Genomic DNA, 27449 nt, shown 5'->3' on the forward strand with positions numbered 1-27449 from the left:
CATGCTGTAAAAAATGATCTGTTGGGTATTTTGAGCTGAAACTTCACATACACACTCTGGGGACATCAGAGACTTATTTTACAGCTTGTGAAAAGGGGCATAATACGGGACCTTTAAAGTAATTTTACAATGAAGATAATAGTGTTATTTTACATTTAATTAAATACAGATTAATGCTTACAACAACCCTTTACACACACCTTTGCAATAGAATGGCCATTGGCTAGTACATTTTTTAGTGTACTCGCTAAACTGACTTATAATATATATGATTCCACCAGATCAGCTTTTCTTTGTAAAGTGAGTTTTCTCTCTAAGTGAGTTTCAAATGGCACAGCTTTTTAAATATCTGAACGTACACTCTTAACATCAGTCAATCACGCATTATATTATGATATAAAGATCTGTGGTGTGAGCGTGAAACCTGTGGGAATAAGTAGAATTTTGCGCAATACCGGCAACCCCGTGCCAAAATTCAGGCGCTCTAACAACACTATTCAACCGGAGTGAGTGAGATGAGGTGGTGTGTCAATGCGCCGTCGGAGAGCGCACAGCTGGTATCGGTGTGTCGATACTGCTGAAGAATTAGTATTGGAATCGTTTCAGTTATTTATATCGATATTTTTGACAACACTGTGCAGTACGTTTGCCTATCCATTAGTTCAGCAGCTGAATAGACACCTTAGCAAAAAAATAAATATGCATTTATTTAATCAGTAGTATTTATTTGTTTATTTGGCAGTATATTTGTTTTATATATTAAATTTTTTTTGTAGTACGTGCACTTTCTTTTTTTTTGTCAAGCTAATCCCAACTGTGTGAGAACTATCACTCTTTTCTCAGATATTGTTGTGTTGAATAGCTCACTTGAAATCTGAAGGAAGATTTCAGTGTGGTGTACAGCCATTATCCTGAAATTGAAATTAGAAAGAGTCTCTTCAAACTGGGTTATCTGCCCATTTGACTGGACTAATTCATGGTCATGGTTATGAATGCATCTAGTAACCTGAGGCAGAGTACTGCTTTCTGGAGCGTAGTGTTTACCATCTTTGATTTGCTTGCATTTCTGATGGTGTAGAGGGAAAGAAAGAACCAATTAGATTTCATGGATGAGGTTAAACATATCCACATTACAGGTGTTCATTGCATTCATGGATTTAAGGGTTATGATTAATTGCTCCAATCATGTTTCTACTTACTCTTCCTGAGGAAGCCTAGATGTTTAGGTGCCAAAAAGTGTTTGTGTTTATTCTGTAAAATGTTACTTATTGTTTGGAGTCCAATTTAGAAATAATATGGTTTTGGAACTTTTTACAGACACTTTAAAAATACTGTTTTTTTAATTCTTCACACAGCAATTACAGGCTGCAGTTGAGAAACGGAATGAGATCATATCACAGCTTAGTAAGAACCTGCAGGTGGCGCTGCAGAGCAGAGACCAGGTGCAATTGGAGGCACAGGAGCTCTCGGGTCAGATTCAGGCACTACAACAGCAGCTACAGCAGGTAAACTTCATGCATTAAAATAAAATAAAAAACATCCATTAGTGTATCTCACTCCTGCATTGATTATTCAAATACACCCAATAAACGTTTTGTGCTTTTATAAGTGATTTTGTCAGATTTGTATGCCTAAAATGTGTACGTTTGGGGTTGGAAAGAACCAAATAGAGACATGCTAGTTTCTCTTTGGCATAAAAAAAAAAAAAGATAATTAGTAGTGACTTTGCATTGACTTTGACTTTCGGACAATGCATCTAATCCCTTGAATATTGATGGTCTAATATGACTGTTTGGTCTCATTAATGTCTAAATGAACAAAACCCATAAGTTATTTGTCCCCATTGTGCAACAAATCATTTAATTTTTGTTCTTCACAATAAAACGCAACTGTAAAGGAGTCTAAACAAATTAAATGTAATACTCTTTTCAGGCTAAAGAATATCTACGTAGCAAAAGTCAAGGGTGTGTGGATCCGACCCAGACTGCTCCGAATCAGCTGCATGAACAGTTGGAGGAGTCACAACAGGTCAGGCCACTTGTATCTTTTTAACAGTTAAGCTTGTCAATGAAGCAATTGGATATGCATTTGTATTAGTAACACATTTCTTTTGTTTTATAGGTGACTAAGGAGCAACAGTGCCTCTTGGCCCAAAAAGAAGCTGAGATCACAGACCTGCAACAGAAATTGTGTGTCATGGAAAAATCCCTCTCTCAGCTTCAACATGCCTTTACCCAGAGAAGTGCTGATCAATCAGATCTAAGGCTTGACCAACACGGTGGTTTAGATTTATCCAATGTGAGCCCTCTGCTCCCAGAGAACAGTCCTGACTCAAACTCTGAAGCTTTACTGCAAAGCCTTAGAGCTCAGCTAGAGGAAGAGCGTAAGAACAGCCAGCGAGCTCAAGAACAAATAGAAGTGTTTCAGAAGAGGGTACAGAGTCTGGAAGATGAGAAGACCCAGATGGAAGCTCATCTGGCTGCGTTTGTTGAAACACAAGCCCAGGAAGCCCAGCATTATAAAGCAGAGAAAGATGAACTGAACCAAGAAATGGCCAGATTAGATAACCTTGTCAAGGAGCTTCAAAATCTTCTTCACGAAGAGGAGGAGACAGGGCACCATATGCGTTCCAAATATGAAGCTGATATTTCCAATTATGATCTCAGGCTTCAGACTCTGGAGGAGGAAAGGGAGTTGAATGTAGCCCAGCTTACCGAAGCTCACCAGGCTGCATTTAGGCGCCTGCAGGAGGAGCACTCTGACGAGATCAATCGCATCAAGGAGCTTCTGAACCAGGCCCAAAGTCAACGGTCTGATTCTCATCAAAACGTTTCCAAAGACAATGGTGCAGATGTACCCTGGAACATAGTATCCAAAGAGCACTACATTGAGGAGACAGCCATTGAGTGTGCTGTGAGAGGCAGCTATAGTTTTGATGTCTCTACAGGGGGTTTCCAGGATGTTTTGATGGAGCGATACTTGGCTTCTGAAGGGCCTCAAGAAAGTTCATTACTTGAAGGGAGTCTGGAGGAACGTAGCCTGATTGAGAACTCTGAGACGTCCAGGTTTGAGCTTGACAGTGAGGTCATATTTCATGCTTCAGATTACCCTAATGTCACATCTGATGGTGATAAGTCAGAGCCAGGACTGCCCATAGTTTCTGCCATTGATGCGCACCAACCTGATGAAATGTCCTTCAATGATGCCCAGTGGCAAACCTCAACCTCAGCCATTGAAGAGCTGAATGAGAGTGCAGGCACTGTGGACTTGGCTAAAGAGCTTCTGATCCAGCAGTGCCAAGACCTTTCAGAGCAGTTAGAGGATCGGGAACGGCAACTCGAGGTTCTTCAAGAAGAGGTTCGGCGCTCTGCGGAAGAGGTCGAGGAGGCGCGGGAGCGTTGGAGCAAAGCTTCGGAGGAACTTGAGGAAGCTAAGTGGGAGCTGGAGATTGAACGTGAGAAAAGAATTCAGTACGAGGAAGTTATCAGCCAGAAAATGAATGAAGACAACCTCAAGAATATACTGAGTGACCTGCAGGTTCAAGGCAATGAAAGGATAATGCCACGTAACACTGATTCTAATAAGACCTCAATCCCTTTGTCAACAGAGGAGTTGGTAAAGGAACTAAGGGAAGAAAAGGCTCAAATGGTGCTACAGCTCAAACTTCAGCAGCAGCTAGTTAAGGATGTCCATGACCAGAAAGCAACTGGTGACCCTGTAAGTAGTGAGTTTTCCTCTTTGCAAGCTCAGAGAGGTGAATTTCAACTTCAGCTGGAGCAACAAAGGGAAAAACACCAAGCTACTTCAGTGCTGCTTGGTCAAAGGACGTTACAGCTTGATCAGGCCGATAGAGAGCTTCAGCAGCTCAAAGCTGAAGTAGAGGAGAAAGCTGGAAGGTTGCAGGACTTGGAGGAAGAGAAGACAGACCTTGAGTCTAAACTAGTGTGCCTTAAAGAGAACCTCACCAATATGGAAGAGGAGAAAGCTACCCTGGAAAGACGTCTTGATGTTTTGGAGGACCAAGCAAAGAGCATGGAGAAGGTTCTAGAATCAGAATTGAAGAACTTTGAGGTTTGAATCTTAATTGCTCTTTTTTTGCTCTTATATATAATGTGAAAGTTGAGTAATAAGAAAGAACAAATGTATACATTTATGTGCCATTTGTTTTTTCAGAATGTGGAAAACCTGAAATATATTATTTATTTGACATGAATGTGATCCTCCAAGTAACTTGTACCTTTATTTTTAGCTCCAACTTAAATCAAAGGATGCAGAGCTCAAGGAAGTAAGGGAAGCACAAGAGAAGGCAGAAGAGGAATACATGGAAAAGGAGAGTGCCTTAATGAAAGAACTAATCTCAGTCAAACAGAATCTAGAGGAAAGACAGAAACAACATGAGGAGGAGCAGAGAATCCTGGAAGAGAAACACCAGAAAGAGGTGAGTGAAGGTTGTGACAGTCACTGGGGAGAATGTCCATTAAAAAAAGTAAAAAGTAAAAAAGTACACTCAAGCCTTTTTGGTCACGCAACCTAACCTTAAAACAAATTCTGCCACCACACACCTCACACTACCAAAAAATTTCACGAACAACTATGAAAATGTAAATAATTATTTTAATCAACCTGCAATGAAAAACACCTGCAATTGTTTCACTTTGTGTTGCATTTAAAAATGTATAAAAAAGATAGAATAATAGATCAGGACTTTTCTGTTCACAAAATGCCGTCCGCTGAAGAGGTGCTGTTCTACGGCAAGGATCTTCTATATAGGGCTTGTTCAGATGGTGTGAAGCCAACGGTCTGAAGAAGAAAGATTCAGAGGGATTGCCGTTTGGAGCGGCTTATAAAGGCAGAGAGCCAACTGCCATTCACACACTCAAACGCCTTTGCCATGGCTGTTTTCTTTTTTTTTTGTGGATCCCCCTGCATTTACATGAAATGCTGTACATCCATAACCATTGATCTCTTATCTTTCCCTACCTCCAGGTTAAATACTTGAATGTTCGATTTGAGCGGGAACTTTCTGAGCAAAGTGCTCATCTGGAAGATGAGCAGAGAAGACAGACCAGCTTGATCAAACAGGTTAAACAACTTACCATTTACCTATTTATTCTAGCCATGTGTATATCACCCATTCATACGAGACCTGTGCTGTACTAGGTCTATGAACGGGAGCATGAGAGGGAGTTGACGCAGCTGGCAGCCCAACAGAGTGAGGAAATTGCCAGACTTAAAGATGAGCTTGTCAGGGATCTTCAAGATGGGCTGGAGGCTGCACACCAGGCTGAGCTACACCAAACACAAGTACCTTTTTGTTTTTGATCTTTTGGAATATAAGGCCTGACATGCTGCAATTTGTTCAAAAGCTTGGGGTCAGTAAGATATATTTTTAATAAATAAATACTTTTATTCATCAAGTGTGCATGAATTTGATCAAGTCATGGTAAAGATACTTTTAATGATGGTTTTCACAAAAATATTAAGCATAACTGTTTGTTGATGATAATAATAAGAAATGTTTCTTGAGCATCAAATCAGCATATTAGAATGATTTCTCTAGGATCATGTGACTCTGAAGACTTGTGTTATGGCTGAAGAGTTGACTGAAGAGTTATGGCTGCTGAAAATTCTACTTTGCCATCAGAGGAATAAATTAAATTAAAAAAAAATAAAAAATGCAGCCTTGGTGAGCATAAGAGACTTTTCAAAAACACTTGAAAAATCTTACCATCCCCAACCTTTTGAACAATGGTGTGTATTTCTTAATGGTATATGGAATGGAATTCAGTATGCAGCAACTTAAATTAGTCTTCCATGTAAACATGTAAATGTAAAAAAAGAAAAGCTGTAAATGCCTTTTTCTTGGCCAGTTGCCTACAGCTCTTCAGCAGCACGAGCACAGGAATTCAACAGCTGCCTATTTGTACTGAATTTTTAATAGCAGTACAGCAGTGTGCTATTCTAAACATACTCATTCCCTCAATTCCACTCATCAGCTAAAATGTTGGTTGATTTTACTCTCTGTAATCAGAGCAAGCACAACCTGGAGCTTGAAGCCTTGCGTCTCAGCCTGAACAACTTGCACACAGCCCAGTTGGAGCTTTCTCAAACCAACATGCAGAAAGATAAGGAAGTGGCCCTCAGCGAGCTGCAGACCATGTTACGAGAGAAATGGGCTCAGGAGAGCGCCATGCTTCAGACGCGCCAACAGTTTGAGCTGGAAAGAGTTCGGGAGCAGAACCGAGAGCAGGAGCAACGAAATCAGCGACTGTACCAACAAGAGATTGGTGAGGGTTTGCCCTGTAGTTTCATTCAAAGGTTATTCTGTTTAGCGTTACTCTAGTACTGTGAAGTATATGTGTGTGAGTGTATTTGTTCATTCACTGTATAGATAATCTGAATCAGGAGTGGAAGAGGAGAGTTTTGGAAGAGAAAAGCTCTGTGGAACAGTTGCAGGGCTGTAAACTGGAGGTGAACTTTTTTTCTTTTAATGGGCTGATATCTTGACCCACTGAAATATTGTTGCTTGCCTAGAATTAAGTGTGAAACAGGCCTGTGTAGTAGGGCTGTGACGGTGGCAGTTTTTTACCACCGCGGTGGACCAACTGTCGGCGGTGGTGTTTTGAAATAAATAAAAAAACAAAGAAACGACACACTAAAGCCTGTAAAGCATTAAAATAAATATCAGTAAATACTGGTAACTTAAGTAATATAATAAAGTTGAATTTATTTAAAAAAACAACAACTTTCGTTTAATATTTCCACACAAAGACGCGTGATATAGCCTACCGCTCTGCGCTTTGAGAGGGATGTTTTCTGATATCTTCATGTTTTCTACTTGTAAAAGGTATGAAAAGCGAATTTTATCTTCCACAAGGGCAAGGCATTTAGGCTATGTTTGATATTGCGCTGCCAGAGAAAGCGAAACTAAAAATCACCCGCGCGTGTGAAACGCGCTTTACAAATAAACTTAAATAAGCTTTACATCGCCTCACCATGTCTAATAACAAGCACAAATTGTGTTAAAAGAAATTTGACGTACAAGTAAAAATGTAGGCTATCATTCCTATAGTGTTTTTCTACTTTACCACAGTAAAGAATACGAAAATAATAGGCCTAATTAAAAGCGAACCAAGGAAGAAACGTTTATAATCCCCTTCGGAAATGGGTGAGACGCGAGTGACGATATGGAAAAAGAAACAAGAGATTCCATGCAGGGATAAGTCACAATTTTTGAATATTCGATTAGTTGATTTAATTATAGAATATCTAAAAGGGTTGTGTGATTATTCTCTAAAATAAAATAACCATGTTCTGTAGCTGATGCGGTGACACGTTCATGTAACCAGAGGGTGACGCTGTAAACAAAGCTTTGTGCTTCACTCGTGTCATAATATTAATGTAAAACAGTGTTCGCATACAAAACAATTTTTTTGGCGGACCACCGCCGATGCTACTCAGCCACCGCGGTGGTGCGGTTGTCAAGTTTACTGGCACAGCCCTACTGTGTAGTGCAATTTTATTTTTATTTTCTCTGCAGGATCTAAAAGCCAAGTTGCTATCGGAGGCTGAAGAAGCAAAAACTGAACTCCAGAGTCGATTAAATGATGCCCATCATAAACTGAGTGAGACCCAGAAGTCCCTCACTGAGGCTGAAGCAGCTCTGTCTGAGACGCAGTGTAGGCTAGAAGAACTGCAGCGTTCCACAGATCAAGACATCAAGAATCAGGAGAAAGAGCTCAACCAGGCCTTGACTGACAGAGATGCTGCTGCTCGTGAGTGTCTTTTAAACCCCTGTATAAACTAAGCCATATTGGCAGTGATCTGTTTACTTGACCAGTTTAAGGTATTTTACTTGCACAGTGTTTTCACACCTGGCTCACTTGGAGCATTCGTTTCAGAACCTGGCACATTTTATTGCTTAGTTTGGTTTTAGGCATATAGGAAGGAACACAGAAATCTGAGGTCCAATTTATTACAGGTCCGAGATTGTTTTCAATCAGCCCGAAACAAACTCTGGAGCGGTTCGATTGTGGTGAAAAACGCAATGCAACCCAACAGGCCAACAAACCAACAGTATAATAATTCATAGTGGGAAATGCGTTACGTAAAGAGCAGCAGTGTCAGATTTTGTGAGTGAAAACATTAGAGTGCCTCTTCATGTTAAAATAAATGCTCTTCTCGAAACCGGAGCATTGCAAGAATGCTGTCATGAAGAAGCCTTGATTTCCACTCTATGCAATTTCATTAGTTAGAACGGGAATGAAGGCATACATTTGTATATATGTGTGTGTGTGTAATGACAGCTACAGATAAAGCCACAGTGTCATCTATCAAGATGGATAGAGCAGAACCACAGAAAATAAACTTGTGCACTCTGACCAATGAGAAGACCGTTTTGCTAAAATGTGACTTGCATAAATGGCATGCTTTGAAATGTTGCGCCTTGTGAAGTGAACCGAACCAATAAGAAAATATAAGTTTGTAACAATTTGAGTCCCTGTTTCAGATCAAACCTAACTGTCTGAGAATGCCCTAAGTTCCCATTCTTTCTCCTGCAGGTGCAGTTGAGGAGTTGATTGCATGTCACAAGGCAGCACTGCAGGAGAAACAGGAAAATGTCCGAGCCTTGGAACAGAGAGAAAAAGAGCTGACGCAAGAGGTACCAAACAAATCTTGCATTTGTTGCAACATAATTGCAATGCAAATTTTTTCTTTTCGTTTTGTACTGAAGCAAACATGTTTGTGAAAGGTTGACCGTCTGCAGTCAGAAAAGGAGGAACTGAAGGCCAGTTCAGAACAGGAGATCTCAAACCTCTGGTCCCAGCTGGAGTGCATGAGAACCAACAGACAGGAGCTCGGAGGCACGCTGGGTTATTTCTCTTTGAGACAATTTCCTCTTTTGAATATCACTATAGGCTTCGGCTGCTGTATTGTTTTACTCATTTATTATTTATAATAGAACAGTTTTATTTTCTTCTGAACTGATGTTTGTGTTTTCAGCCAAGTTACTACTATTCAGTGCTTGCGTGAATTACAAGGAATTGTAATTTTGTCTCTGTAGAGCTGAAAGAGCAGCTGTTAGCACGCTCATCGCGGGTTGATGACATTGAGCGACTGAAACAAGAATTCGCTCAGCAGCGGCAGGAAATCAAAGAACTGAATGAGGCAGAGCTGGAAAACCTCCGCACATATTTCGAGCAAAGACTTCAGGTCGCAGAAGAGAGTCATCGGGAAGAAATCGCACTCCTGCAGCTGCGCCTCGTAGAGGGAGCTCTTGAGGACTCTGTTCTCCAGACTGGAGATGCAAGGTTTGCTTGGATTTCTACATTTTAATATTGATTCTGTAGTTTGAAATCTTGACTTAAAGGTGCTGTATGTAACTCTTTCACTCTACTAAAGCATAAAAATACCATAATATGATTGCAGATATTTAGGAAACATGCTAAGTTCACATACTCGTTTCTCTGAAAAACACTTCTACAGCCAGTTATTTTAATATTGGATAATTATAATTGGATATAATGCAACATTTGATGCACTAATTCTTGCAGAAAAAGAAAACAAATCCTGTGTGTACGCACATACACTCACAACAACAACATTTTACATACAAAATAATGAAACTACATGAAAGGACATAACACAGGGTGACAAAATATATTGTGTTTTGTAGTTTTCTCTCCGAAGGCAAGAGTGAAGATGACAGGAGTGAAGCTATGGCGGAGATCACAAGACAACTGGAGAAACACAAGGTGAATTGTGTTGTAGTTGGTTTTGTTTGAGTTTTAGTGATTATAAACTTGAAATCAAATTTAACCTAGATTTACTTTGTTTGTGTTGTGCATATTCACATTATTTTTAAGAAAAATTCTCTTTCTAATCTTTCATCAAAAAACAGAAACTAGCTCCATTTTAATTTACTACCATTGACCAATTTATTAGTAATAGAATGAGTTGGGGCAAACTAATGTTCGTGTGCGCAAGTCCCTGTTCTTTGTGAGTACTTATCTGTGTTTTTTTTTTACAGGAGGAGCTGGACTCCCTTCGGCTGCAGTTAGAGGATAGACACCAGCAGGAATTGGATCAACTGCGGTCCAGAATGACTCTGGTTTATAAAGAAGATCTACTCCAGGCTCGCACTGAGCTCACTGATCGATACTACAAAGACATCGATCAGCTCAACACAAAACACGCCCATGAACTTGAGCAGCTCCGTGCCAAACTCTCAGACAACCATATCAAAGGTGAAGCTTTGTTCAGTGTGTTCCAAAGTGTTTGTCCTTTTGGAAAACCCTGGCAACCACTCAGAACACCTCAGCAACCGCACTTGCACACTTAAGAAAACACCCTAGCATTGTCGAAGCAACTTTTACATGGAAACACCATTCATGGTTCTTCAGAAAATGCACTAGTGTTGAAAAGTTTGGGGTCAGTACAAATATATATTTATATATATGCTAAAATTAAATAATCCTTGCTAAAAAAAAGCATTAATTTCTTTAAAAAAAAAAAGTATGTATGTGTGTATATGTATGTATATATATATATATATATATATATATATATATATATATATATATATATATATATATAATGCATAATAAATGAATGCTTTTTATTTTTTAGAAAGGATCAAACGTGACAGTAAAGACATTTATAATGTTATAAAGATTTCTATTTAATATAAATAGAAAGTCCAATAAACAGCATTGGTTTTATTTTATTTATCAAAGAATCCTAAAGAAAAACTATTGTAACTTCCACAGAAATATTAAGCAGCTCAACAATGCTAATGATGCTGAAAATTCAGCTTTGACATCACCGGAATAATTAACATTTTGTATAATAAAGGAGAAAATGATTATTTTAAATTGCAATCTTTCACAATATTACTGTTTTTAACAAGAGACTTCAAAAACAGTTTTTTTTTCTCTTTCTCATATTAAGAAATAAACAAGTTGCGGTTACAGTCTGCACAAGACGTAGCGAGGCAGGTGGAAGCTGAGGTGAAGGAGAGGACTCAGCAGCACCAGGCCAAGGTGACCCAGCTGGAAAACCAGCTATCTCAGCTCTCCCTAATGCACTCAGGGGAACTGGAGAAAGTGGCGGAGCAGAACCGTGAGCAGCTCAGACAGATGGAGGAGACCGTAAGTGCGCATAAGACCAGGCCTTTATACTTAAGACAAAAGGGCTTTGGTGAAGATTGTAGCCATAGGCTGGTACCAAGCACTGTCATAAGGCGTAGAAATGGTGGTCATGCTGTAGACAGATGAAACTAATGCTGATTATTATAGACCCTTTAGCAATGCTGTTATACCGTTATCAATGGTTGTCTTTATGAATAAGTTTTTTGAGCGCTGTGTTCTCTTCCTTTTAAAGCATCAGAAAGATGTTGCCGAAGATTTGAGGGTGCGCCTTGAGGAGGCACAGAAGGCAGAGAGGAATCGTGCGAGTGAGGAGTTGACTGAAGAGCAGGCCCGACTGAGGGAGCAACTCCAATTGCAGGCTGAGGAGCGCTTGGCTTCCCAGAGAGAGCAGCTTCAGAGATCTGCCCTGGAAGAGAAAGAGGAGTTTGAGCAGAGGCTTCTAGAGGTCCAAAAGCTCCTGGATATGGAAAGGCAGAGCCTTCAAGCACTGCAGAAGAGTCTGGAGTGTGAAGAGAGCCCTCAGGTGGTGGCGTTGAAGCAGAAACTTCAGGCTCAGCATGACAGAGAGATGTGCACTGCAAGGAGTACCATGGCAGCAGAGGTGAAAGAGCTGAACGCTCTACTTCAAGATCAGATGGAGAGCAAGCTACAAGAGGCCCTCTGCAGGTCAGAGACTGCATTACACTGAAACGGCATTCAATTTTAATACTTTTGGCAAATTCAAATGTCTTGTGGCCTGTTGTACAAAGCAGTTTCTACTCTGGTAAGTTCAAGATTAGTTTTTAGCAAACTCTGGTTTTTCGGGCTCAAGAAGGTGGCATTGGTTTTTAGTGGGTTTCATTGCTATGTCAACTTGCGCTACACGGCTAACCTGCTCCAGAGCAGGTTTAATTCTGGGTTATTGCAGACCAAAGCTCGACCAATCAGCTGAGAGTAAAGATGCAATAAAGCCACTCCTCATATCTCTCACTCCAAATTAGAGCAGTTTATAGTGAAAATATTTTAGAGACTAAATTGCTAATCTTTTGCTGCTAATTATTTATATTATATGAATTATAATTATGTATAATTCATATAATATATTCATATGATTAAATTAATTGACAATTAAACTTTGCTTTTAAATTAAAATAAATATAATATATGCTTTAATATATAAAGCTCTAAAACCGATTAAGCTTGCGTGTATTCATTTGAGCTCTTTGTGAAACTGTATACCTTATTAGGCCTATTTGTTTGAATCACATGTATTGATATAGTAAAATAATTTATTTTCGTTGCCGTCTCAAACTTTTGTTGCAGCAGCAGTGTTTATTCCTGCCATGTAAATGCTTTTAATTTCATGATTTTTTTTCATAATGATCTTCAGCAGACAAGTGAATTGCGCAGCTCTCGCGAGAAGTGAATCAAACTGACGCTCTCCAAGCTCTGTGTGATTGGCTATTCGCTGCATGTGACACACTTTCAGCTGCACACGCTTCAGAGTTAATCTCAAACTCTTTGGAGTTAAATGGATTTGTCAACTCCAAACCTACTCTGAAACTTGGAGTTTGTTAAACTAACTTCATGCAACAAATTTTTTTTTTACGACCTAGGGCTGCACAGTATAGGGGGGAATAATCAAGAATAAGTAAATATTTATTTGTAGCATTGTAATTTAAACTTAACTTTTATTTGTTTGCTTATTCATCTCCAGGTTTGCCTTGTATGGCTGCACAATTTGGCCAAATGTAGTATTATTAATAACAAAAATATTAAAATAATAAAAATTACTATTATGTTTTACTGTACAATAAAATTGCAATGCTAATATTTGACTCTTAATTAAGTCGCATGGTCCCTTCCTCATTTGAGAAGCTTTTCTCATTACAAGTATGAGAAGATGCTGCATATTGCATTCCCAAATGCATGTTATAAGCAACCTAAACTTGAGATGGATTTTGTGTGGAACAGGATTTACTGTGAACCAAGCTGCTCGGAGACACTGAAAGCACTGGATCGTGAGCTGCTCGCATGTAAAAACATGGTGCCGTGCGTCACTCTGATACACGCTGTCCACGTATTAAAATAATTTGCAGCCTTTGCTTTTTGATCACTTTGTGGTATCTTTTTTATTTTGATTAATTGTGCAGCTTTAGAACAACCCCCCTCTAAGTAACTCTTACTAAACTTACTACTAACTTTTTCTTTTGCAATAAAAATAACAAAATTAAATATTTGTTATTATATCAGAACAATGTACAACAAATGGTGAATGTTTCTGGATGTAGTAAATGTGATCATCAGTATCATCTGTATGTCATACATGTAGGCACCAAGAAGAGCAGAAACAACTGGAAGAGAAGTTGACCCTTCAAAGAGATGCTGCCCTGGGTCAACAGAGAGAACAGCATGCCGTGGAGCTGCAGGCCCAGAAAACACTCCTGGACCAGCGAGCTGCACAATTTCAGGATCTTGAAAAGGAGTGTCAGGATCTCAAAATACACCACCTGGAGGAACTGGAGTCCCTGAGGACCAATCACAAGACAGCCTTAGAGACCTTGGAGATGGAACTTACAAATAAACACAAGGCGGAGCTCGACAAATTAGAGGCCGTCCTTCAGGAGACCAACCTGGCACAGCTTGAAGCTCAAGAGGCGGAGCTTCAGGCACGACACAAACAGGAGAGGGAGGAGCTTGAGGAGAGGCTGATGGCAAACATGGATACACTGGAGAGTTCATACTTGAATGAAATTCAGGCAGTACGGGATGAGAAGGATAGAGAACTGCGTGACCTTCAAGAACACTATACTCGAGAGATTGAGAGAGTGAGAAAGGAGGAGCAAACCATCAGAGAGGACCACAGGAGGGAGCTTGCTAAAGTCCATATGGATAAGTTCAATGCCATGACAAGAGAATTGCATCAAGCCCATCAGGTGAGCACTGTAATGGAGGGAAACATCAAAAATGCTCAAATTTTTAAGTTTAGTTAATTTGCCATGTATAGTTTTTGCAGGAGCAACATCAAGTGTGTTAACTTGCTTATGCAGGCGGAGATGTCTGAAGCGGTCTCCTCTCAGAGGGCTGCTCTGGATGATGAGCATCTTTCTTCTCTGGAAGCTCTTCAGCAGCAAGTAGTTGCTTTAGAGAAGCAGCATAGCGCCGCCCTTCTGGAGATCACTGATATTGCCACTGCAGAGAAAAAGCAACATGAGCAACAACTGGATGAGCTGGCCACTCAACATCAGCAACAACTGGATGAGCTGGCCACTCAACATCAGCAACAACTGGATGAGCTGGCCACTCAACATCAGCAACAACTGGATGAGCTGGCCACTCAACATCAGCAACAGCTACAGGTGAGTGTGTTCGGGAAGACAAGAGTATGTCATTTTGTTTAGATGTGTTCAGCCTTTAGCATGGATTTAGCATGGTTGGGTCTTGTTTTGAACTGTAAGAAGACAAGAGCTTCTTACCTTAACTCTCCTCTCTTCCTCGTTGTTGCTCAGGAGTTAAGGGTAGTGTCAGCCAGGGAGTTGGAGACTCTTCGTAGGGAATTAGAGGAAGAAGCGTCAAGGCAACGCCTCTACTTCCTGGAAGAGGCAGAACTTCTCAAATGCAAGTCTGAGGAGCAGCTGCAACAGAGAATTGCACAGTTAAAGGTGAGAGGAGGAGGTGTTAGTTTTAGAGTAGCCATATCCTTTGCTACTATTTCCCCATAAAGTGTATGTTTATTGGTCATGGTTTCTTGCACCAAAAACAATGGTAGAGTTTTTTTAATGTTCTATAAAACAACCAACAGAGTTCCCGCAGGGCATTAAAAAGTCTTAAGTCTTAAATTAGAATCTCCTGATTTTAAGCCCATTTAAAAATTCTTAAATATTTGTGTTTTTTCTGCTAGGCATTCAATTTAGAATGAGGTCTTAAATCTGATCGATAAATATATGCTTTTAAGGCTGTGTAGCATCAAGTCTTTGGAAGTACCCAGTTCGCAACTTCACTGTGTTAAATGTTTTCCATATGTCACAGTGCGCGCTTCACCAGAGATCGCGTCGGGGAGGGTGAGTCACTTGCGAGAAGAGAGTGGGCAAATTCGAGCAAAATGGGGAAGTGCACATTTAATTCTCATTGGCTTGAAGATGTAGCCTGGCAAGCCAGACCTACATCAAGATGTTAGGTCTGGCAACTCATCATAGACACGGCTCAATCCGAGGGGCGGGATAAACGGCTGTCTTTCAAAATCCCTCTGCACGCAATAGGACAGCGCTTCAACCAACCAGGGGTACGTTTCCCGAAAGCATCGTTAGCCAACTATGGTCACAAGTTCCCTCGTTACCAATAGAGTTCAATGGACATTGCGATGAACTTGCGACCATAGTTGGCCAACGATGCTTTCGGGAAACACACCCCAGAGCGTTTTCCCAACAGCGGAGCTAGTTGATAGATTCAACTTTTGCCATATCTGGCCGGCAAAACTACGAACACATCTTCCTTTTTTTAAGAATGACTTAAGTGCCGTTCTATGCTCTTTTCTCAAAGAAAAACTTAACTCCAAGTCCTCCAGAGTCGCGGCCAAAGCCGATTCGAAAGATGTTTGCCAGCAGCCGTCATTCTTTGTTTTCAAGTGCAGGTAACCATCGCAACTCTGTCATTATGTTAATCCCGCCCCGCCTACTCTATACACGACGTGATTGGCCTGACCCAATTTAGGTTTTTGCAGCTCGAAAGTCAATGGAGAGTTGCTAGACTGCCCTGGCTGCAAAATACATTTTGCTGCCGCTAGGGTGCGTCTAGATTTCTAGGCTATTGAAGATGACCAGTTTCGGAGATATTTGGCGTGAACTAATGTCAGTAGTTGTATTGTATTGGATCGTACTGCGATCCAATGCTTAATACAGCTCAGTGATTGCATTAAAAGTTTAATCTCATGTATAATGTGGAGAAAGGTTTAGAAACTGATGACAGAACCGTACACTCCAGCCACGTCAGCCAATCACCACTCCGATTTAACGCATATACCTCCTGTTGGTTAAACTTTGTTTTTTAAACTGGGAGAATGAAGTGGCTCTAAAAAACTAAAAAATAACCACTTAATAATAAATGTAATGAGTACTATAGTTGTTTTAATTAATGTGCAACCTGTACATATCTATTAAAATAATCAAATGATCTTAAAAATATGTTTTAGGGTTTCATGACTCTTCAAACGCATTGTATTAGCAAAATCCAGTATCGATCGACCTCGAATTCGGATGTATTATATTAGTACATAAATCAATTTCAGTACATATGTTCAGTTCAATATGTATATTGATTTAAAACAATATGTCTTGAGTATTTTAAATAGAGATGCACCGATTGATCGGCTGGTGACCGGAATTGGCCAATTTTCACGTGATTGGCCATGACCGGCGACCGGCCGATCAGTCTGACATATGCCGATTTTATCCCGGTCAAATGCACTTGGGCGCCGCATGATTAACATTGCGCAACATCAGCATCACACGTGCACATGGAACGCACATGTAGGAAACCTCGTGAATTACAGCCGTTTCACACCGCAAGCGTGAGCGGCGCGTATTTTTTTCCGCCCGTGCATGTTTATCAATGAGTGCATTCACACTGGGAGCAGGAGCAATGCGTGAGCGTCAAGCAGGAGTGGGGGTTTCGGCGCCGAGTCTATTTTTGCTGCGCTGCTCATGCACAATTAAAGTGAAAGCACACTTTTGATGGACAAAATAAATATGATTTCATATTTGTGTCTAGTGTGTTTTAACAAGAACTGGAGTAGGCTATGTCAGAAAAGAAAATGAAGACTCAAAAATATTTATAGAAAATTTACCCATTTAAACTTTTTTTTATTATTCAGTTTCCCAATCATTTCCCTGCACTTGCTCCACTTGCCCGAGCTTACCTCTCTGCGCCATGTACAAGCATTGACAGTGAGTGCTTGTTTAGCCTGGCTGGACATGTGGTAGATGAGAGAAGAAATTGATATTGAATGTGAAAAGAAGGAAATGGTTCTTCCATAACACTGCACTGTGAATTTCCCACACCAGGAGTAATGTGTATATAGTTCTATATTAGTTATTAACATTATCTGTAAAAAAAATTGTTCTATGCAAAATGTTCTATTAAAGAAAAGATAGAAAATAAATATTTGTGTGTGCTGTAAAGTGTTTAGAAAAAATTGAATCGGAATCGGCTAAAATCGGTATCGGCAGGTCAAACTCAATGAAAAATCGGGAATCGGCCTAGAAAATTGTAATGGGTGCGTCTCTAACTTTAAACTTTGCTTTTGAATGTGTCCCTCAGCCTGTTTAATTAAAGTGTTATTTTAGTATCATTGATATATTATTGTAATTTATATTAATATTTTGAATTAAATGTTCATGATTATATTTTCTGTTTTCATTTTTATTTACTAAACTAAATGAAAATGAGAAATGTTGGAACTAGCTGAAATAAGTTTTTGTGTGCCTGTTTCATTCATAATGTCCCTGTATTAAATAGACATAAATCAGGGCAAGTTCAGATTAAACATTGTTTAATAACCAATCTTGGAATAAAACAAAAGGGAAACATGGTACTTATTAATTTAGTTAAATTGAGGCCTTTAAATTTCATAAATGCAAAATTAGTAATTTGGGGTTTAGGTAATATTCATGAGAAACAATACTCTACTTCTCTACACTTAAAAACTTTAATAAGGCAGTAACTGTAAACATTGGCTCAAAATTAGGACTAAGAGTATAGCTCATTTTACTTACAAGCCTGCTTCTCACCCCAACTTATTAAATCAGTATTTATTCATCATATTAAATGTGACTCGAAAAAAATAGCTTTTTATAATTTTTCAACATTTTTCCTTCAACTTGTTCTTGTTGTCATTATTGCTGTGACCGTATTGTTCAGTATGAGAAAGTGTATTTGCTACTCTCACAAACACGGTTATAAACAATAGCTGAGCTTATTGGGGGAGGGAGTTAACATCTGGAGTTGGGGGACGGTCCACTCTAAGCTCAAATTAATACTAATCCCCACCGTGTACTGTACAATATAGCTTCCATCATTCACAGTAAACCTTTTCTCTGGATCGGACGCTGTCAGACTTTTGCATTTGACCTTGTAGAGCTGTTCTCTAGCTCAAATCTCTCTCTGCACAGGGACTTTCTGACATTTTACACTGGTTGGTTTGTCAGTTGGCCTCTTTCCCTTTTGGAGCATTAGAGAGGACCTCTGACAGCATTAATCCTACAGATGGGAGGAAGTGTAGGGACACGTGAGTGATTGCTGACTGAATGTGGATGTGAGGTTTGTGTGGGGCTTTTTTTGTGTCAATGATCATTTTATTTTTGTTCTTTATAGAGATCACTGGGTAAATTTTGATCCATTACATTCAGATAATTTGGCTTATGTTTGTTTGAGGGGAGAGTGTGAGGCTGAGAGTGAAATGTGAGTCATTGTTTTTCTGCAGTGTTGCTCATGACGTGTATGTGTGTGTTTCAGGAGGAGAGTGACCAGGAAAAGGCTGTTGCTCTTGAGGAGCTGGAAAGGGCTTTAAGACAGCAACATGAGCAAACTGAACTCACCTACAGTGACAAGATGAGCCAACTTACTGCACAACTACAGCAGCTGGACACTGTAGTGTCACAGGTACAACACCCAATCAGTCAACTCGTCACACAGCTACAGCAAATGAGCTGTCAGCTCAGTGTAGCATTAATATTTACTTAACCTTGAAGCAGTGATTATTTGAAATATTAAAGTATCAGTATTAAAGAATTAAAATAACATTGAACAAAGAAAGACAAGACAAGCAATAGAATATAATACTTGAAGTTTTTCAGTGTTTCTTTAATTTGTATATAAAGGCTGGAATACACTACACACATATTGCACAGATTTTTGCCCTGGTTTACAGTCTGGATGAGTTGATGCTAGTTGACAGATTTCACAGAAAATCAAGTAGTGTATGATGGGCACACAGACTTTGAGTCCATCCAGTCAGAGTATATCAGATATTTAGCTGAATTTAGAACACTCATTGTTTTCATCTGACTGACTTCTAGCAACAAGGTGCACGTTTCTGCGTACGTTTGATGTATTTTTGCTATGACTTAAAGTCTGGTAGGTGTTGTGTATGATACTTAGTCATTTAGTGTATTATGCCCAGCTGTTCTCTGCAACCATTTACAAATTCGGCAAGCGTATGATGCTTGGTGTTTTAAAAATCTGTTAAAATTGATTTTTTTTTAAAGTTGTGTAGTGTATTCCAGCAAAATAGGAATTATAATAAAATAGAAGAATCGTTTAAATTTGTATGTAGTAGTCATAATATTATTAATAATAACAAATATTTTATTTTGTACATTTTAGTATTGATATTAGGTGGGATGGCAACAATGGGTCTTGGTCAAATGACTTAATCAAAGCAGGGCTTAAAGCTAAATCTTTTTTTTTTTTTTTTTTTTTTTTTCTACTGGGCCAGTGGTTCAAATTTGAACTTGCCCTGCCAAATTTTTCACTGGTTCACCACAAAAAAGTAATAAATGCATAAATTACAAAAGTTATTGTTTTCATGGTGTTTGACCCATGTGACTTTTATAAATAGAGAATTGTGAAATTTCACTGTTATCTGAAATTTGGAGTAATAACTATTTCAATTTTGATATCACAGCAAAAAACTACTAGCCTTACTAATATAAAACTTTAAATATTATTAAAAACAAGTAAACAGTCAGTAATACAATAAGAACAAATAATAGCAATAGCACAAATAAATACATCAGAGCAAAGATAATCATAATAGATGGGTAGATCTAACAGTAGTCTTCTAGAACAGAAATTAGATAATCAAATGTAAAATAACAGCATTCAGTTAAGACCAGTAAGTTATTTTTTTTTCTTTATTTTTTTTCCCTTTGTGCCGTGTTGTTTGATTAACATTAAAAACACAGACAGCATCAGGTATATTCGGTCTCTGTCACTTTAAGACCTAATGCCTGGATCCCATATAGTGTTACATTTTTATTTCTCATTTGTTTATGTTCACTTAAGACCGACTATGTTTACGAGATACTCACCAAGACGGGCATTTTGATTTTGTGTGAATTTGTCTACTCAAGCGCAAGTAACCGTGAAGGAGAACTCCACTCAGTATTTGCGTGCTGTCTGAGAAGTAGCTTTATGGACATGCACTTCGGATGTGTGCGCACACACAACTTCTCACACAGCACGCAAGTACTAAATCGAGTTCTCTTTTGTGTTGTCTTGTGCTTGAATATTAAAACTAGCAAGGCTCAAACACGTGCAAATGCTAAAGTTTCATTACGATGCAGCACAGGCCCGACTGGGCAAGTGACCGTTCCGTGAACTGTCCCGAGCAACGTTCATGCTGACCCCGAGCCATCGGGCAGTCCTTATTGTCGAGCCCTGCAAAAAGGTTTTACAGAATCCAGGCTTTATTCATCTGTCTTTCCTTTGAGTTGCTATTTTAAGGAGGTGTTTCGGATGCTGGTACACAACATTAATCTTTTACATAAGAAGTGGTGGGTGGAAATGGTAACAAAGGGCCTAGGTAAGCTTTGGTAGAGCTGGGAGTTTGTTTGTTTTTTAGATACTTTTTTTAATTATTTTTTGGGTAGAGCTGGTTGTTATGGTTACATCTTTGTATGCCTTTTTGCTGGTGAAATACGCCACACATTCTTACAGGAGCCTTATTTAAATGCGTGCTGCATTGTCTCATCTGCTTTTGTGGCTGTTTTCCCCTCTTTTCACTCTTTTTGGCTTTGAACAGCTTGTCCTGTTTGAGCCTGAAGGATTCGTTCTGTAGAACTACGGGAACAACTACAGACAGGAGTTGTCTATTTTCTTTGGCGGCAAGCTTATTTTATGATGCTTCTAGACGTTAACCTCTTCCTCATTTGTTAGTTGCGTTGACACCTCTCAGGCAAACACTTTGTTGCCTATGTGATGACTGTTTTCCTGTCTGTGGCGTCTCTCTTGCCTATTTCTCAGCTGCGATCGGAGGTGAGCGGGCTGCAGGTGGAGCTAGAGGGCAAGCGGGCAGAGATGGACACGCTGGAGACTCTCCTGCAACGCAGAGACCGGGAGAACCAGGAAGGAGACAATCTACTGGCCATGCTCAGAGCAGACCTCAACACGGCCACACAGGAAAGGTCAGCTGACCCGCAGAGATGCGGAAACAGGGATTTTGGGGAAATTTTAACTGACAGTCTGCATACTTTTTTTTTTTTTTAAACAACCTTGTTTTCATGTTTTTAGCTGATCATTTAAACATTTATTTTTGTCCCTATCAGACAAGACCTGCAAACAGCACGTGACAAACTACAGCGGATGCTCATAGAGATGCTTCGGATCACTTTGGCAACGGATGAGCACATAAGCCGCAAGTTAGGAGCTTGTGTATCAGGTGGTCAGTCTGGAGACAAAACACCCAGCTCAATGACCGCTAGGAGTAGCCGTGATTCACATGAAACGGGTACGTTTCTGTGAGTTTGCTGGATGAAAAATCTGTATTGATCAATGACTATTAAAACATAAGTTCAGAAGGTCTTCCAGGTTTGTGGAATTGCACACACAGACCAGCCACTAGTCATGTACCTATAACTGAAAACTGACCCACAGCATTTGATCACTGGATTTACAGAAAGTTTCACTTTAAGAAGTGTTTTCTCAAAATTGCGTATCTAATCATATCTAAACTTCTGACGAACACATACATTTTTAATTGAATTATTGAAGTCTTTGGTCGGATTTTGTCTTTCAAACACATTAAAATGTACAAATTAATGATTAAAAATAAATTAATTCAAATATATACATAGAAAAATTTATAAATATATACATAAATATGTATAAATATTTTATGATGGCAAATGAGACTAAATGACATGTTTACACACAGTTGCTAAAATTAGCATTTCTTTTGCACCATCTTAATATTTGGAAGGAAACCTTTGGCTAATAATCTCAATGTTCCATTATTGTTTAATATTTGTTGTTGACTTTCAAACAGATTTTAACAATGAATTTATCTGTCTTTTTGTGTTTTTTCAGGAGAGGTGATTGGCACGGAGGGAGAGGCTGATTGTAGTGTGTGGTCTTCAGCTGTGGACGAGGGGTTGGAGTTGTCTCAGAGGCTATGTGAGAGTGTGTTCTCTGGGCCGGAGGGGGAGATGGAGGCAGAGGGAGAGGAACTCATGCTGGGATCCTGTACACGTCTGCGCACCGCTGTGGATAAACTACTGGAGCTGCTATCTGAGTCCTCACAGCAGGTGCCGTGCTTAGAGACACTTCCCTGTCCTACCCTCTTCTGACTTCTGAATTTGCATGCTGTTTATTGTGTAGAGTAACTAATATTTGTGACCACAAACATGTGGAAGTGCAATGCTAGGGAGGAACAGTTAGTGATCCATTATATTTATGCACATGTATGTGCACTAAATGGTTTGTCATCAGTTTTGTGGCATTTCCTCATGCTTTAATTTAAATAAACTTATTTCCAGCTTTATGTACTTTTCATACTTGAGTACACTGCCGTTCAAAAGTTTGGGGTTGGTAAATGTTTTTGTTTGTTTTTTAAAGTATATTATGCTCACAAAGGTTGCTTTATTTGATTAAAAAAATACAGTAAAACCAATAATAGTGAAAAATTACTGCAATTTAAAATATCAGTTTTATTTAATAATTTTTTTCAATATTTAAATTTTTTTATATTTAAATGTATTCCTGTGATAGCAAAGCTGAATTTTCAGTGTCACATGATCCTTTAGAAATCATTCTTGTTATTATAATGTTGTTCTGCTTAATGTTTTTGTGGAATCCAAACCCCCCCCCCCCAGAAAATTCAGAATCTATTTGAGATGATAGAAACTTCTGTAGCATTATAAATGTTTTTACTATCATGTGTTATTTTAGTTTTTATATACTATTACTTGTTTATATTTTCAGATTTAATGAAATTTTTAGTAATTCCCAAAAAAAAAAAAAAAAGCACTATTTAGGTTTAATTTATCTTTGTTTTAGTTTTTATTTATTTCCAGTTAGTAAATTTTAGTGCCTAAACTTAGTTTAGTTATTTACAACAAATGTTTTTAATAGTTTTAGTTTACAGTAACAACCCTGCTGTCACTTATGATGAATTTTAAAGCATCCTTCCTGTATAAAAAATAAACAATCCTTGAAAAAACAAAAACTGGCCTCTTTTGAGCGGTAGTATTTGAGATTCAGACCATAATTCAACATGATAATATGATGGATTTGAAGTTCTTTTTAGGAACTGTTTAACCCATATTCCCATTAACCCATATGTCTGTCTTTTCTCTCTTTGTCTTTTTCTGCTGTAGTTGGAGCAGATGTGTGGTCTGCAGGCCGTACTAAATGAGCAATTCAGAGACGGAGGTGAGGCCGGAGCATCTTTGCTGTTTCAAAACTCTCAGCTCTTGGGGCAGCTGGATCATGAAGCCAGTCTGAAGAGCCAACTACAATTGGAGCTGCACAAGGCCGAAGGTCAGGACTTTCGTGTTTATGGTCTGTTGTTTATGAATGTTTAATATTTGTGTATCCCTACTTCAATGTCATTCGCTTTCATAACTTATTTGCTCTCTTGTGTGCATTTACATGTGTGGCTCTAGGTTTGATGGAAGGCTACATAGCTGAGAAAGCCATTTTGGAGGAGGCGCTTCAGCAGAAGGAGACGCAGGAGCAGCGTCTGGCAGAGGAGCTGGAGAGCACACGCATCCAACTGCAGCAGCTCAACGAAAATCATGCCCTCCTCCTGCGTCAGAGGGAAGCCCTGACGGCCAGCCTCGGAGACACGGAGAAGGGTGAGAGAGGAAGGGGTGTGATTTCGTTTAAGATGACGTGCTTTAGTTTAATTCCCAGATTGAATTACATAACATGCAGTTATGTAACATTTGTTTTGTCATTTGGTTCATGCCGAATAGTCATGGCCTGTTAAATATGCGTGTTACTTTGCACACAGTGAAATTTTAAGGTTGTGTGCTTATGATGGAAGGGTTTAGTTTCATCCTACAAATTCTTTCTGCTCTGTAGGCTTCCTCGACGCAGAGGAAGAGACAGGTTTGTGATGATAATCTGCGGCTGACGTAAATGTTTGAGTTGAGAAAAGAATAACTATATTTTTGGACACTAAATGCATCCATTTCAGATGAAGTTTGCAGTTTATTTATTTTTTAATTTGTGGTTTATTAATGCTCTTGCTTATCCTGTGATCTTTTTTTGCAGTCTAACTTGTTCTAAACCTTTGGTTTTGAAGGTCCAAGTACTTTTTAATTTTTCTTATGAATCTTTCTTTGCCAATTTCTTCTCGATCCAGTTTGCTGTGCTTTTATTTGTGCATTGAGAATGCACAAATGATCCGGAGCTCCTGTGCATGTTTGCATCTTAATTTGCATTTGCAGTTTGTGTGAGTTTTGTTGACACGAGATCTGTTGTCGCATGTTTTATTCATTGGTCCTCCTGGGCTCTGTGCAGCTCTGCTAGCGGAGGCTGAGCGTCTGGGGCAGGAGCGTGTGGAGGTACAGCGGCAGGCGGAGAAGGACTGCGGTGGGTTGGCGTCCCGTCTGCAGATGCTGGAACAGGCCCTGGAGGAGCAGGAGAGCCGTGGACATCAGCTGGAGGAACAGCACCGTCTGCAGACTGAAGACCTGCAGCAACACATTAATGCTCTGGAGAAACAGCTCAAACATAACCGCCAGTTCATAGATGTAAGCGTTTCCAACAATTTGTCTGAAGTTCTTTGCACTAAAACTATTCACACCTTGTCTGGTGCTGAGAGAAAAATGTGAATATTTTATACTTTATTTCATTTGTCATGTCAGACTTGGCGTAAGCTTAGGCAAATAAATGACTATGCTTGTACAGGAACAAGCAGTGGAACGGGAGCATGAGAGAGATGAATTTCAGCAGGAAATCAAGAATCTGGAAGCTCAGCTGAGACAACCATCTAAAGCACACGCAGGAGGGGACAGCAAGGGTCAAAGGGTAAGGGGCAATGTCTAGAACTTTAGATGTGTCATTGTCTGATCAGTCTGACACCGTTTTTTTGTGAATATTGGATCATCTGTGACAAGAGTATGCGAGCAAATTGTTTTTGTTTTATTATATCTTAATGTAATTTATTCCTGTGATGGGATGGCAAAGCTCAATTTTCAGCATCATTACTCCAGTCACATGATCCTTCAGAAATGATACTAATACGCTAATCTGATGCTCAAGAAACATTTCTTTTCGAAGGTTGTGCTGCTCAATATTTTTGTGGAATTTTTGTGATGCTTTTTTCAGGCTTCTTTGAATAGAAAGCATTTTATTTAAAAAAAAATTGTTTAAACTGTTAAAGACTTAACATGCCTGTATTTATCTTGATGGTGCGATTTACAGACTGATCTTGAAGCAAGAAAGAACATCAAAAAATTCTATGCTTCACAGGCAAAATTTTAAAAACCCACTCCCCTTCTGTACCAGATTGCTCACATACTCTTTGTGACAGGAACTATAACCTTTCTGATACTCTGACATCTCTGAATGATTTGAATGTTTTCATATAGATGCTTTTTTTTCTCCCTAACTGAATGATGTAGATTGAGGACTTGGTTCTTGAGGTATGTTATCCAGCTGTAGTCATTAATGTGCTGGGCTTGTAGCAGATATGCATGGCTTATGCATGCATTAAAGTAGTAGAGCATGTGATAGTTATTTTGCGTTACGTTGTCTTGCTTGTCAAACCTTTTTTCAGCAGATATGCAGTACAGCAGTTGCATCTGTAACTCAAACACATGCTTATCCTCTTTCCTTTCAAATGTCTTTGCTTACGTCCATCTTGGCTCATCTTTATCTGTTCCTTTTATGGTTGTCTTGTAGCCCCTTTAAAAGTCTCCATCCTTGGCAAAACTGTTGTAGAGCACTTGATGGCTTATTCGCCATTTACATTCCCGGGTTTTGCTTTTGAATTTACATTTAGACATTATGAAATCACTATTATAAAATAATCAATGTATCAAGAAATCTATTTTTTTTTTTTTTTTTAAAGGAATTAAGAAGTTTTTTCCAAAAAAATACTTAACTGCATTACACAGAAAGCAAGTAATAAGTGCTCCTTTTATAACCACTGAAGCTGTCAGTCAGTATACTGTAGAATACTATAGATACTGTATAGAAGAACAGTGGTAAATTGAATAAGGTTAGGATATTTAAATTTTTTTCCTGTAAAAATTAGGTTGTTAAACATTACTAGTTCACCCAAAAATAAAAATTCTCTCATCATTTACTCGCCCTCTTACCCATTTATTCATCTTTGGAACACAAATGAAGATCTTTTTAATGGAATCTGAGAGATCTTTGACAACTATCACTTTCAAGCCCCAGAAAGGTAGTAAAGACATGATTAAAGTAATTCATGTGACTCCAGTAATTTAACCTCAATTTTATGAAGCAATGCAAGTGCTTTGTTTGCACAAAAAAAACAAAAAAAGGTTGTTGTTTTTTTTTTTTTACCACTTTTACCATCTCTTACATGTTTGCGCAACATCTGCTCTCACATCAACAATACGCTTGCGCCGTGGTACTCTGTTGAACACGTGTTGGAGATTTTTTTTGTGTGTGTGTGTGTGCAAACAAAGCACTCACGTAAAGCACTTTCTGGGCCTTGAAAGTGGTAGTTGCGTAGCTGTCAATGGAGGGACAGAAAGGAAAGCTCTCAGATTTCATTAAAAAGATCTTCATTTGCGTAAACGAAAGTCTTGCGGGTGTGGAACGACATGAGGGTGAGTAATTAATGACAGAATTTTCATTTTTGGGAGATCTTATCCTTTAATAAAAGTTCATTTCATTTTCATCTCACCTCAAGCTCAGTGCTTTATAGTCAAATGTGCGCTGCCAAATCAGGTGCCACCATCTGTAGAACTTAGTGGCACCAGTGCTCCTGCTCTCAAATGTAAGTCTGGAGTCCTAATTTGTATTAAAATATTCACACACACTCTATTATGTCCATATTCTGTATTCGTGTGATTTGTACAGGTGGAAAACCTTCAGGCTCTGATCAAAGATAAGATAGAAGACTATAGTATACTGTTGTCAGCAAAAGAGCAGTGCCAGCTTGATGTGGAAGAGCGTAATGAAGAGATTGAGAAATTGGCAATTCGTATCCGTGAGTTGGAGCAGGCGTTGCTGAGCTGTGCGGAAGCCAGCCGAACTGTCACACAGCTGGAGCAAGAACTTCAGAAAGCACGCAAGAACCTTCAGGAGCTCACACAGGTGCACAAACTACACATACAA

At 39.1% G+C, this 27449-nt stretch overlaps 1 protein-coding gene across 2 annotated transcripts in view; it reads left to right on the top strand.

Annotated features, from left to right (window-relative positions):
- Positions 1–27449, top strand: part of pcnt (pericentrin) — a 55720-nt gene that overhangs the window by 6958 nt on the left and 21313 nt on the right. For both annotated transcript variants that reach the window (XM_084128956.1, XM_084128957.1), the window contains exons 4-32: positions 1356–1505; positions 1933–2028; positions 2122–4071; positions 4250–4438; positions 4987–5082; positions 5161–5304; positions 6032–6287; positions 6392–6471; positions 7541–7775; positions 8562–8662; positions 8753–8864; positions 9065–9311; positions 9677–9755; positions 10031–10247; positions 10951–11150; positions 11383–11816; positions 13462–14065; positions 14180–14488; positions 14639–14791; positions 18639–18785; positions 21150–21310; positions 21452–21633; positions 22212–22429; positions 23501–23663; positions 23789–23980; positions 24651–24883; positions 25041–25160; positions 25757–25777; positions 27192–27428. In XM_084128956.1, the coding sequence (XP_083985082.1) occupies positions 1356–1505; positions 1933–2028; positions 2122–4071; positions 4250–4438; positions 4987–5082; positions 5161–5304; positions 6032–6287; positions 6392–6471; positions 7541–7775; positions 8562–8662; positions 8753–8864; positions 9065–9311; positions 9677–9755; positions 10031–10247; positions 10951–11150; positions 11383–11816; positions 13462–14065; positions 14180–14488; positions 14639–14791; positions 18639–18785; positions 21150–21310; positions 21452–21633; positions 22212–22429; positions 23501–23663; positions 23789–23980; positions 24651–24883; positions 25041–25160; positions 25757–25777; positions 27192–27428 (7326 nt within the window). The remainder of the gene's footprint in view (positions 1–1355; positions 1506–1932; positions 2029–2121; positions 4072–4249; positions 4439–4986; positions 5083–5160; positions 5305–6031; positions 6288–6391; positions 6472–7540; positions 7776–8561; positions 8663–8752; positions 8865–9064; positions 9312–9676; positions 9756–10030; positions 10248–10950; positions 11151–11382; positions 11817–13461; positions 14066–14179; positions 14489–14638; positions 14792–18638; positions 18786–21149; positions 21311–21451; positions 21634–22211; positions 22430–23500; positions 23664–23788; positions 23981–24650; positions 24884–25040; positions 25161–25756; positions 25778–27191; positions 27429–27449) is intronic.

The sequence above is a fragment of the Abramis brama genome, assembly GCF_963993115.1.
Source record: "Abramis brama genome assembly, chromosome: 11".
Taxonomy (NCBI): domain Eukaryota; kingdom Metazoa; phylum Chordata; class Actinopteri; order Cypriniformes; family Leuciscidae; genus Abramis; species Abramis brama.